The 14,038-nt window shown below is 42.2% G+C and overlaps 1 protein-coding gene across 17 annotated transcripts in view; it reads right to left on the bottom strand.

Annotated features, from left to right (window-relative positions):
* The window catches only part of PPHLN1 (periphilin 1), a 116,027-nt gene that overhangs the window by 23,328 nt on the left and 78,661 nt on the right, over positions 1-14,038 (bottom strand). For all 17 annotated transcript variants that reach the window (XM_053252700.1, XM_053252702.1, XM_053252705.1 and 14 more), the window contains one exon: positions 4,406-4,656. In XM_053252700.1, the coding sequence (XP_053108675.1) occupies positions 4,406-4,656 (251 nt within the window). The remainder of the gene's footprint in view (positions 1-4,405; positions 4,657-14,038) is intronic.

Here is a 14,038-nt window from a genome sequence, read left to right as displayed (position 1 = left end):
CCAGGGAGGTTGTCTGGATTGAAAGTTGAATGCACTGTTTTACAGTGTGGTGCTACAGGGGCTCTTCTGCCTATGAAGGCTTTGTTTGGGGAGCCCTTGGGGGTCCATTTAGTCCCACATGCTTCTTAATAACTACATGAAACCACTGGGAGAGACTGACTAGTGGAATGGAGTGAGATGCCACCAGTGTATGGATGGCACTCAGCTCTCTCTCTCCTTTTCATCAAATGCAGGTGAGGCAGTGGCTGTCCTGAAATGATGCCTAGACTCGGTAAGGGGTTGGATGAGGGCCAATAAACTGAAACTCAATGCAGACAAGAAGGCAGAAAGTGTTCATTGCAGGTTACCAATCCATTATGTATTAAACCGTTCTGTCTTGTTTAATATAACTACACATTTTGCCTTACTCTGGGAAAACATGGATGCTGCTATTCCAAACACAGACTGGGCAAATTACACAGGCACATTGTAGCTATGCAGGCTAACTAGTTAAAAAAATTGTGCACATTTTGCCAAAGTATCCAGGTTCACATATTCACCACCAGTTTGGGCTAAATTGGCAGTAATCACCCAGGAAACCAATCTTGGGGTCATATGGGTTCACTGAATGTGTTGTGGCAGGTAGGTAACACAGCAAAATCATTATTAATCACCAATAAAGAAAACAAAAACAAGATAGCTAATGTTGTGATATACAAATATAAAATCTATGCCACAGCTCAGTAGTGTGATCATTCAATTTTTTGAGATCGAGTGACCACATTACTGAGTTGTAGATTTTATATTATAGTAAGATTTTATATTATATTTTATAGCATAGCCCAAGAGACAGTAAAGAAAAAGTACAACTAAAAATGACTGCAAGGTTGATTTTCCATAGCGAGTAATTCTTGATCGTGTTTTTGTTGGTGGTGGTTCAGAAAAGATTAGAGAGAATTAGAAGACTGAATGACACAGAAAGAAGCACAGAAGAATATTCACTAGAACTCTATGTCATACAGTGAAATTCAGTTGACATAAGTTTAGGACAGATTGAAAACCTCTCTCTTCACCCAACCCTTGAACTTATGCAATTCATTGCTACACAGTGTTCCATTGGCCACTAAGAGTGATGGCTTCAGAAAGGAATAAATAATTCAGGATGGATAAATAGCTATCAATCATAACAACTAGAAATGGAGTTTCAATGTTCAAGTGGGCATTAGAGCAGGGCTGCACAACTTCAGCCCTTAGGTAGATGTTGGACTACAACTCTAATTCCTGGCTATTGGCCACTGTGGCTAAGGATGATGGAAGTTATAGCCCAACAACAGCTGGAGGGCCAAAGTTGTGCAGCCCTGAATTAGAGGATCAGAACTGGGGATAGCTATCACTATCAGGGCAACTTGTGATGTTCCTAGATGCATCTGGTTGGACATTGTTGGACACAATGCAAGACAAGATGAAGCTTTAGTTTGAATTAGCAAGATTACAGTCTTAGGTAATAGGACCCTGGGCAGAATAAGACAATACTGGATTTCCCATTCCTTAAAACACCCTGCATATTCAGACAGGATACATACAGTGAGGGAAATACGGTAAGTATTTGATCCCCTGCTGATTTTGTCCGTTTGCCCTCTGACACAGAAATGACCAGGCTATAATTGGAATGGTAGGTTTATTGTAGCTGTGAGAGACAGAATAACAACAAACAAACCCTCAAAAGCCCAGTGCCCAAAAGTCAGCGATGGATTTGCATTGTAGTGAGGGAAATAAGTATTCGATCCTCTATCAACCAGCAAGATTTCAGGCTCCCAGGTGTCTTTTCACTATATGCAGGTAACGAGCTGAGATGAGGAACACCCTCTGTAAGGGAGTGCTCCTAATCCCAGCTTGTTACAGTACCTGTATAAAAGACACCTGTCCATAGAAGCAAGCAATCACTCAGCTTCCAAACTCACCACCATGCCCAAGACTAAAGAGCTGTTGAAGGATGTCAGGGACAAGGTTGTAGACCTGCACAAGGCTGGACTGGGCTACAAGACTATCGCCAAGCAGCTTGGTGAGAAGGTGACTACAGTTGGCATGATAACTCGCAAATGGAAGAAACACAAAATAACTGTCAATCTCCCTCGGTCTGGGGCTCCATGCAAGATCTCACCTCGTGGAGTTGCAATGATCATGAGAACGGTGACAAAGCAGCCCAGAACTACACGGGGGGGACTTGTCAATGATCTCAGGGCAGCTGGAACCATAGTCACCAAGAAAACAATTGGTAACACACTACGCTGTGAAGGAGTGAAATCTTGCAGTGCCCGCAAGGTCCCCCTGCTCAAGGCAGCACAAGTGTTGTGGTCAGATGAGACCAAAATCGAGCTCTTTGGCATCAACTCAACTCGCCAAGTGTGGAAGAGCAGGAATGCTGCCTATGAGCCCAAGAACACCACCCCCACCGTCAAACATGGAGGTGGACACATTATGCTTTGGGGGTGTTTTTCTGCTAAGGGGACAGGACACCTTCACCGCATCGAAGGGACGATGGACGGGACCATGTACCGTCAGATCTTGGGTGAGCACCTCCTTCCCTCAGCCAGGGCATTGAGAATGGGTCGTGGATGGGTATTCCAGCATGACAATGACCCAAAACACACAGACAAGGCAACAAAGGAGTGGCTCAAGAAGAAGCACATGAAGGTCCTGGAGTGGCCCAGCCAGTCTCCAGACCTTAATCCCATAGAAAATCTGTGGAGGGAGCTGAAGGTTCGGGTTGCCAAACATCAGCCTCGAAACCTTTCTGACTTGGAGAGGATCTGCAAAGAGGAGTGGGACAACATCCCTCCTGGGTTGTGTGCAAACCTGGTGGCCAACTACAAGAAACGTCTGACCTCTGTGATTGCCAACAAGGGTTTTGCCACCAAGACATCTTTTGTGAAGGGATCGAATACTTATTTCCCTCACTACAATGCAAATCCATCGCTGACTTTTGGGCACTGGGCTTTTGAGGGTTTGTTTATTGTTATTCTGTCTCTCACAGCTACAATAAACCTACCATTCCAATTATAGCCTGGTCATTTCTGTGTCAGAGGGCAAACGGACAAAATCAGCAGGGGATCAAATACTTATTTCCCTCACTGTAATAGAAGAGGACTACAATTAATCTATCCACAGTTTCAGGTATGCAAAAGGAAAGAAGGAAAGAGGAAAGAAGCTGTTGAGCTTCTCTAGAAGAAAGGATGAGAAGGAGAAGAATTATCTCATGCCTGGAGCTACTCTAAAATGAGAAAAGTAATACCGTATTTTACGGACTATAAGACGCTACAGAATATAAGACGCACCTTAATTTTAATCCAGTTTTTCAGAGTTTTAACATATTAAACTGTTAAAACATATAAGACGCTCCTGAATTTTGGCGGATATTTTTCAAGGAAAAAAGTGAGTCTTATAGTCCATAAAATACGGTAAATAAAATGCATACAAATTCCTACAAGATCATCCCAAAAATCACAAGCTAGATTTAGATGAGCAGAGAAAAGATAAATATTTAACTTACATGTATACATACTGTATATTTACAAGGGGAAAATCCTTACTCAGAAATGAGGCTTTTCCAGAAAATTATGAATTGCAGAATTTTCCGAGAAAAATTTCCATGCAGATTTTGCCCTTGTCTGCCCCCCCGCCCTGGAAATTTTTCTTTAAAAATTAATGTGCACATTTTTGATGCCAGAAATACATTGTGATCCAATCTGACACAGCCAAAAAGAAGTTTTGGAAATAGAAAGGTTTCCACTCCGCATCTCTCCCCTTACCAGCAAAAATGAAACAGGAACATCTATAATACTATCAAAGAAAACAAGACTCTAATTTGATCCGTAATATGTTAAGTCCTTTGAGTTTGTTTTTTAACCTGAATGTATCACCACATTCATCAGGTTTACAACTGCAGTGATATATAAAAAGGGTTTAGGAGAACTGCTCTTGCTAATAAGATAATACTAACAAACATGGAGAGAGGGGCTGCATACACACAGATATTTGATGTTGTAAGAACATAGGAAACTGCCATATACCAAGTCAGACCATGGGTCCATCTAGCTCAGTATTGTCTACACAGACTGGCAGTGGCTTCTCCAAGGTTGCAGGCATGAAACTCTCTCAGCCCTATCTTGGAGATGCCAAGGAGGGAATTTGAAACCTTCTGCTCTTCCCAGAGCAGCTCCATCCCCTAAGGGGAATATCTTACAGAATATCTTACAAGTCTCCCATTCGTATGCAACCAGGGTGGACCCTGCTTAGCTAAGGGGACAAGTCATGCTTGCTACCACAAGACCAGCTCTCCTCTCCAGCATATCCCATGGGGGCTTGCAGATAAAGGAGGTTAATTTTACCTCATTACTATTAGTCTCCATAATTAACCCAGTATTACCTGGTTGAGAAATATTTCTTTTATGTAAAGATGATATACTTCTGCTATGCTGGGGCTGGTGGAAGGCATAGGCTTTGCTTCTGTCAGGCGAATAACTCCTGCTGCTGACGCTGGAGCCAGATCTGCTGTGAGGAGAATCCCTTCGGTTGACAGGCGATTCCCTGAAGTAAGGAGAATCCTTCTTATGTGGGGATCGCTCTCTTGGGTAGTGGGGATACATGTTTTTCCGGCGCATGCCATCTCTGATGTCCCTTTAAAGGTAACAATAAATAGGTAAGTACTTGCTCTTCCTAACAGATATCAAAAATCTTGATGTACACAATTAGGAAATTGAGTGTAAAAAGATATCTTCTATTGAACTTCCATCTGTGAAGAAAATCAGCATGTATCCATATCACTGAGGTTGCAAGCAACAGCACCAATATAAAAAATGAAACTTTTTTTTTTTTTAAGGATAATTGCAAACCGATTGTGCACGCCCAACTTAGCTCCATTACAATATTTTTTCAGCTGCCAATTAACAAAATATTTAATGGACTGAGCAGTCTATACCAATGAATTTACACAGAACCATGAAGAAAATATTAAGCTGAGGAGGGATAAAAGAACAGCCTTTTACATTAGCACCATACACTTGGTGGATCACATCAAGAGTTTGGGGAGGTTTTTTGCTCCACATTCACAATAACCTTGATTTTTTAAGGATTTCATTTTTAAATAAGAACACATATATTCCATTATCTTTTATAGTTGCAAACCTTTCCTTTGAGACAAAGGAAGTAAATCTTTATTTGGTATAGCCTGGTGCAGCGTTGTTAGCGTCATGCAGCATATGTGCATGTAACTCTTATAGAACAAAATTCCTTTGGAAGAAACTTGAACTTTTAATTTGTTCATACATTGTGTCATTCTATAAAATGATGCCAATTTCAAAATGATAATGAATGTGAAAATAAATAACTTCATTACAATCAAAATTAAGGTTGCAGCTGGACAATAAATTAAGAGCAAAATGTGTAAGCAAAAGCTGTACACACAAAAATAAGCAAAGTTTCAAACTGAAGACTCTCATAAAGTTAATACGTGTGAAAACTAACACCAACTAGATCTAGATTAGGAATGTCCATACAGGCCCGGAAATACATAAAGAAGAACTGAAGAGTTTTCACCTCCTTGTCAGGTTTTTATGGCCATTATATTGCCATGCAATAAATAGAAAATATTTAAAGTAACTGAAACACAGGTTCTTTTATTGCTTTATTTCTGTCTCTTTGTGGGTTACGCACTTAAAGCATACTTACAGAGAGCCACATACACAAACTAAACTGAAGGTACATGGAGAAAAAGAGCCCTCTAGTGTACATTTAGTAACAGACCTTCGCTGAATAAAGTTTATTTGCATTAGGCTTCTGCAGGAGTCCAACGAACAGTATAAACAAGAACACACTATACTGGTATAAGGTATCTGTGTTAGTCTAACTACATCCATCCTTGCCATTGTCTACAATAACATAAATAATGTATTTCAACACACACACACTAATACAGCTTAGAAATAATTTTTTGGTATCTTGTTTATATATAATTCTCCAAGTATAATTCTCTAAGACATACCCGTGGCTAATCCCATCTGTGGCAGCTCTCGCAAGAGTTCGGAGAGCAGCCAGATATCCATGGTCCGGGCCAGAGAAAGAATATGGCAGTGGCGGCTGGCCAGCCAAAGAAAATGGTGGCGGACGATTGCAACTGGTAGCTGGCTGGCCACCAGGCAGGCAGCCAGAAAGCGGGGATGGACAGTGCAAAAGAAAGAGATGGGGGCAGTGGGAAACAATAAGAAGGCAGCAGCTGTGGGCAGACGGAGGGAGAAGAAGGTTGGCGGGGGCAAGCAAGCAAAAAAAGCTGCGGAAGGGGGGTGAGGGGAGAAGGCAGCGGCGAATTAGGGGCACAGATGCTTTGCACTGGATCAGCTAGTTCAAACTATTTCAACCACTACAGGTTACAATGCACAAGTTTGCTGCTGGGCAAAGCATTAAGCAGCAGCCATGTTCTCAGTCAAAAGCTTCTTGAACTAACTATTTTGGGAGCCCAAGACCAGAAGGAGGGGCTGAAAGGTCCTTTCCACCATAGAGAAAACACAAATTCCTACACAATCCACCGGAGCCAAAATAATTTACACAATAAAATTAGTGAACATGTCAAAAATACAGCCATGTGCAACACAACCAAAGAAACTGTATTTAGATGTGCCAAAATGCAGTAAGTATGATTACTGAGTTTATTTCCAGGCTTGAAGTCTAAGGCCAGAATTATAACCTGTGAACCACAGCCCAGAAAGGCAAGGATTGATTTGGGCCAAGAGTCCTCCAAGCCCTACCAGTCTCTTTCAGCACTGGCAACACTTGCATGTCTCAAAGGATAGCACTGTTGCCACAGATAGGGATGTGCATGGAACCGGCAGGGGGTGGTTCGAAGGGGGGGGGGGGATGCGGCATACCTTCAAGGGCGAGGGAGGATGTCCTTACTCCTCCCACCGCGTTTACCCTGCTGGCACTCCATTTTACAAGTTTCCACTGGGGCCGCAGCGTACCTCCCTGCCGCTCCGTGTCCTCTTTGGTTGGAAGTAACAGAAACTACCCGGCACGCATGTGCACACCAGGCATGCGCACCTCCCCCGAACTTAAAGGTATGCCCCCCCCCCCACTGTCAAGCTGGCTTGGAAGCCCTTAAAAGGGCCTCTGAACAGGTTCATGCACATACCTAGCCACACACAGAAGTAAGTAGGCAAAACAGAGTATGGTTCTGTTGCCCATACTTCTGGTTTCTCCGCTCAGCAGAGAAAGCCTAGATAGAGTGAGCAACCCAAGTCCAGTCTGGTTCAGGTTTTGTCCCGAACAAGAGGTGAGATTAACTTGAACTAACAAGCTAGATCTTCCTCCAGAGAAGAACAACTTGTAGTTCAATTTCATTACACCTCTTCTTCCATTTTTCAAGTCTAGACATTGAAAGGGCCCCCCCCTCCTCCTCCTCCTCCTCATTTCATATCCCGCTCTTCCCCCAAGGAACCTAGAATGGTCTACTACATACTTAGGTTTCTCCTCACAACAACCCTGTGAAGTAGGTTAGGCCTTATGTGTAAGAGATCCACTGGGGCAACAATTTCACCAACTGTGGCTTGTTTTATTTTATTCTTAAGTCATATTTTTTCACCCTTGCCCCATAGGACCCAGAGGGGTTTATAACAATAAGAATCCACAAAAACACCAACCATAGTGCTGCAGCTTTCCCTTCTATGCATCTCTTAAAGACACAGAAACCATCTTGGGCTGCAATCTGGCAAATTAATGAGACCTTGGCTCTCTGGTACATAAGAACAGCTGTACTGGATCAGGCCAATCTAGTCCAGCATCCTGTTTCACACAGTGGCCCACCAGATACCGCTGTAAGCCTACAGGCAGGAGTTGAGGGCATGCCCTCTCTCCTGCTGTTACTCCCCTGCAACTGGAACTCAGAGTCATCCTGCCATTGAGGCTGAAGGTGGCCTGTAGCCCTCAAACTAGTAGCTGTTGACAGACCTCTCCTCCATGAAGTTATCCAAACCCCTCTTAAAGCCATCCAGGTTGTTGGCTGTCACCACATCTTGTGGCAGAGAATTCCACAAATTGATTATGCATTCTGTGAAAAAGTACTTCTGTTTGTTGGTCCTAAATTCCCTGGCAATCAATTTCATGGGATGACTCCTGGTTCTAGTGTTATGTGAGAAGGATATCCTTTTTTAGATATGGTGACCAGAACTGTATGCAGTACCACAAGTATGGCCGCACCATAGTTTTGTATAAGGGCATTATAATGTATAACTAGCTGGGCCAGGTGCAGAGCATCTGCACCTCTAGTTATACCCCCTCCTTCCCCCCTCTGTTTTCCCTCTGTTCCCGCACCCCCGTTTTCATTCCCCACCCGTCCACCGCCTTCTTTCTCCCGCCCCGCTGCCAGAGTTTTCTTTCCACCTGCCCCTCCCCCGTCCACCACTGGCATTTTTTTAACCCCCTTGCCTGCAAGCCTGTCTGCTGCCACTTTTCTCTCCCCCTCCCAGAAGCTCACTTGTGAACTCTCATGAGAGCTGCCGCATATGGGTACACCGTAGAGAAAGGAAAGAAAGAAAGAAGTGAATGAATGAATGAATGAATGAATGAATGAATAAGAATGTATAAGGGCATTATACACAGTCCTATGGCCTCGGAAATCCTTGCTTTTCCATAGCTCATAGCTCCTTGTGTTCCTAGAAGTTCTGAAGGGTTTCCACTTTCTGTCAGGGCTCCTGCTTAACAGTATTAACACAGCTTCAGCTTTTTTCAGAATCAGGATGCACCAATGGGGAAAGGGTAGCTTTTACATTTCAGTCAGTCACTAATGGACAGGAACACTCCCAGAAAAAGGTCAGAAGTACCAGCCTTGTATACGTTTGTCCTATGTTCCATTCCTTCCTTGTCCCTTTCTTTCAACTACCATTGTTTCATATCCTCATTTCCCCCTACAACATAGTACTATATAGTTGATCCGGTTTCCTCTAGGCGCCCTAGCTCTTAGTTAGAATCATTCACAACCCAACCTTCTTCTTCCTCCTCCTCTCCCAGCCCTGTTCCCTGCCCGCAACATACAGCTTCTCCCATCCTTAAGCTCTGTGTTAACTACTCCACACATGCCCCATATCGCCCTTCCCTTTAGTTCCTGTCTACACCTCATGTGTCTCTTTCTTCCATCTACTCTTTCCTCAGATGCCCTTGTCTCAGACCACCATTGACTCTTCCAACTGCCTTTGGTTTCTCTGACTCTTAGGCCCATTTTCTTATTCAGCTTGTCTACACAGCTTGTCAGGATAGCTTCTCTTGACCCCAGAACCAGGATGAAGATTTTACTCTCAAGAAAGCTGATCCCTCACTCCTTCAAAGCAAGTTGTATACGATTATTCCATTCTACCAATTTCATTTTCACTTACAAGCCCTACTCAAACATTATTTCAAAAGAAGCTACGAGTACAGCTATCCCAAAGCACACTGGAAATGCCACCTTGGAGCCTACCAATCACAGAAAATGACCAGTTAGGGCACTTTTCAGACAAATAACACCCAAACCATGAAGAGTACAGGGAGTGGGTGAGTGATGTGCCAGGGCAGGATCTCTGGCATGCTTTGGGATGGCTGCACTTCCTACAGATTTTTTTTAAAAATAAGGTCTGAAAAAGACTTGAATGTTCATGCACATTCTAAGACATACGGGTAGCCAGTAAGAGTTCATCATAGCTCCCACAAAATCTCTTAACTTATTACAATATAGTGACTAATACAAAAATGTTATTTAGCATATTATAATATAAGTGACTACCCCCAATTCCTCACAATTAGCAAAATGAGGTTTTGGGTTTTTTTTAAAGTCACGTAACCTCTTGGAATAGCAGACAATGGGACCTATGGTTCAACAGAATTAATCCACTTCATAACGCTCAAGCCAAAATACAGTTACAAATTTGTTCTCAAATCAAGTAATATACAACATTCTACTTTTAAGCATCTTTGATAAGACCATTTCAAGCAAAACCAAGCTTCCAGCTTCCTTAGACAACAGAAAACATATTTTAATATTATGCTAAGTATTCTTGGTGGTTGTTTTTTAAAAGGTTTTTTTCAACAGAAATCAGGGGAATATTGATAATAATAATAATAATAATAATAATAATAATAATAGTAGTAGTAGTAGTAGTAATAATAATAAGAAAGATATTCCATTTATTTTCATGGAAATCAATGTTCTGTTCTGAAAAAACAAAGTGATGAAGCCAGGCAAACCTCACTGGGGAGGCTATTCCATAAACAGGGTGCAAATAAACATTAGGATTTAAATGCAAATTTTTATTGCACTAGTGTTTCTTTAAGAGTTGTTAAGATGCACTGATAAGTTACAGACTGAAAAAAGTTACCAAGACTTATTCACATTTAATTTCATCATTTGACTGTTTTAATGTACAAAGAACTAAATTTAGATTTTTACTAAAGCATAAAGTTTGCAGACAGCCATGTACTTTTTACTTATTTACCCACTGAGCATTTTAAGAGATTTCTATAAACCCTTGTAAAGAGAAGTTTATTATGGAAAAGTTTGCACAGTGTGACTTCTAAATACTGACAATAAACTTCTCAGAGCTCAAAAGCATTTAAAAACTACTTTCTAAACATAACTTTGCTGTCTGAAAAATAAGTTGGAAAACCGGAGACAATAAGTGATGGGGGAAGGAACACTAACTAGTAGCTTAAATTTTTGCAATTATTCTTCAATTGAGCTTTTTCAAACAAAGCGATTTAAGAAAAACAGTTATCAAAACAGTACTAAATTTACCATTTTGCTGATATATTTTAATAGTGACTAAACAGTAATATTCTGCTTTGCTCTCTAATTACATAAAAAGAATGATTTGTAGTCTGGTTTGAACGGGACTGAATAAATGGGTTAGCTTTTCTGAGATCGCAATATGACATAGGTTCTTGTACAAGATGTCCATCAACATGGTTTGATTTTTCCAATGTTTGGCTATAGCTAACCTGGCAGCAGTTACCATAAACATAATTAATTTTTTTTGATGTCACATCTGTATTGACCCCAGAAAATACATTTACTAACACTAGCTGGGGGGATAATCCTATTTGCTGGTTCGTAATCCTGCACATCTCTGTGAATACCTTTGTCCAAAAGGATTAGACCCTAGGACAGGTCTACCAAAGATGAAAATAGATTCCCTTCATTCTGCAACCACTCCAGCAAAGTGGAGAGCAGTCTTTTGGGGTGCATGCTATTTTTACTGGGATCAGTTACCAACAATGGAAAACTTTGAGAAAGTTTTCCTTAATTTGGGCTGAATAACTGGCTTCCATTTCCACTCATCCACTCCTGATCTTTGATTTGTAGTGGATGTCATTTCCCCAAGACACTTTAAGGCTAGGCAGTGGGTTCAGTGTGTGGTTTATAATCTAGTCATATAACTTTGAAATCACACCTTTGAGGGTGTCCAGGGTTTCCAAAACCAGTACTTCAAAATTTTGTTAGCTTGTGCTGTTATTTCTGGAGTGGATATAAAGGATCTGCACTGTAAAAGATGTATCCACGGTACAGTGCAGAGGACCCAAAATTTCTCCTATAGCCTCTAGATCAGGCCTGCTCAACTTAGGCCCCCCAGACGTTTTTGGACTACAACTCCCATAATCCCCAGCCACAGTAGCCAGTAGCCAAGGATTATGGGAGTTGTAGGCCAACATCTGCAGGAGGGCCAAAGTTGAGCAGGCCTGCTCTAGATCAATAGGATTAGAACCCTTTCTATTATTTTACCCCTTTGTTTCAACAGCTTCAGCCCCCTGAATACAACTGCCTTCCCTCATTTTGCAGGGGATGAAAAAAGGAGCGTTTGTTCCCTTTAGACAGGTATTTCTTTGTCAACATTTAAATGCCAGATTAAACCCATCTTCAATAAACATCTTTTGTTTCAATGTCTATAACAATAAACACACGAGCAAAAAAGTCTAGCTAAATCTGCAACTCTCTCTACATAAGCAAGCTCTTATCTAAACTCAAATTCCAGAACTTAAGTGCCCTTAAAGTAACTCAATAGTACAGAAAATACAGAAAGGAGCTAAGTAACTGCCAATAACCTTTCACTTCACTGTTGATAGAGCAAGGGAATGTGTCTGTGAATGCATTCTTGGAGACAAAGGGCAGGCAATAGGCCTCAATATACATCTGGACACAGACCACATGAGAAAGATGAGTAAAGAAGTGAAGTGTTGGCTGCTTTTTCTGTGCAGACCCCCCCCACACACACACAAAACACCCTTTTCTATCAATAGTTTTTATCTTAAATAGTAAAAACAACAAACAGGAGTTGGTAAAACTTCTCACTAAATGAAAGAGCAGGTCAATCTACATATCAGTAAATCACACAATGGCATTTATTAGCAATCCTTTCTCTTAAGACCTCAATCAGCTCCAGAATTCTCTTTTAGCAAAGGATCACAGAGTGCTGTACTATTGTAGGTGTAAACAGATGCACCTGGAGTGAATGACCTTCATTTGAACCTGGAGGCTGGAGCACATTACAAAGAAAGACTGGATTGTTATGTCATTTGGTTTTTACTGCTTTAAGGTCAAGGAATTGTTTATAGTATTCAACACTGAGGAAGCTGTGATGCTAACACAAAGCTGAGCAATCTTATGAGTACTTTGGAGTTGTCCATCCCAAGATCATAACTGAAATAAACTATGTATTGCTGATTTCAGACACTTTGGCTGGAATCTAACAAACTGCAAGTTTGCTTCCATGCATGTTGCGACTTTTTTGGTTTCCGCTCCCCACAACATGTCCACCCCTCCACATCGCCGCTCCAGAAGAATGTCAATCATGAGCTACTCATGAGGGACCCTGTGCAGAATCTGAGATGAAAGACTGCCCATAGCATCAAACAGAGCAAGATGATGCAGCTGAAAATAAAAACATGCAGCATCCTGAACACGCACAGGAACACTTTAGGCACACACACAGTTTTCTTGTTAACATAATCTGTTAACTAATAGAGCAGTCCAAGTTTTAGGTTACAGCCAAAATTCAGTTTCAGTGAACACACAGAGGCCAAATTCAGATGTAACGCAAAACCAGAGTTACACAGGACAGAGAATGGAACTCGCAGTGCAAGTGACCTGCGGTTTGCCTCACCAAACTCCAATTTGAACCTTCAGTTTGCAGTAAGGTTCACTGCCAAAACCTGAGCTTTGGCCACTGAACTGTTAGAGCACCATAACTGCAATTATGCAATTGTTGAAACCGCAATCATAGAGATGGAGGCACAGGCCCACCCAGAATTACACCCGGTCCATGCCTGCAGTGCTCGTCCCACCCCTCCTTTCTCCAATGCAGCGACACAGTTGCCCGGCAATAGGGACACCACCACGTCTCATCCCTGGCTTGTCAGCCTGTCAAGCGACAAAGTCACACTGGGCATCCCCTCTTCTCACTCTGTCCTTTGCTCCCTCTCCACCCTCCCGGCAAGAAGGAGGGAAAGGGGACAGGATAACAGGATGGGCACTAAGTGCTTTGCTCCCTGAGAATAAAGCAACAATGATGTATGTCCACAAGCACAAACACTCCAGGTGGCAAAATAAGCAGGGCACCCCATTAGAACACCAGGATGGAAACATATCGCGGGAGGTTTACTGGGAGTTAGGTTTTAAATGCCGCCCCAACCAGGGAGTCTCAAACAGACTAGGCTCCCTAGACAATCTCCCCAGGCTTACTCATGAGAAGGGCCAGGCAGCAGGAACAGCAATGCCAACACTGAGAAGACTCTTCCTCTGTGATAATGGATGCTGATCCCACACGGAACGCTCATTCATGGGGACATCCCCTCATAACACACAAGAAGAACTATCTGTGGGGACCAAGCTGTTGGGAAGAATCGCTAATAATGTGTGAAGATAAACAACACCTTCTCTCACAGACCTCTCTCTCATGTGAGTGTCAGGAGACTGTATCAATCCAGGTTGCTCTATACAGGCAAGCTGCAGGGATGGGTACTCTGGCAACTGCTCTCCCTGTCTTGG

The sequence above is a fragment of the Hemicordylus capensis genome, chromosome 5, assembly GCF_027244095.1.
Source record: "Hemicordylus capensis ecotype Gifberg chromosome 5, rHemCap1.1.pri, whole genome shotgun sequence".
In the NCBI taxonomy this organism is placed as follows: Eukaryota; Metazoa; Chordata; class Lepidosauria; order Squamata; family Cordylidae; genus Hemicordylus; species Hemicordylus capensis.
Note: the sequence above shows the minus strand (reverse complement) of the source record. Positions and strands in the feature narration are given on the sequence as shown.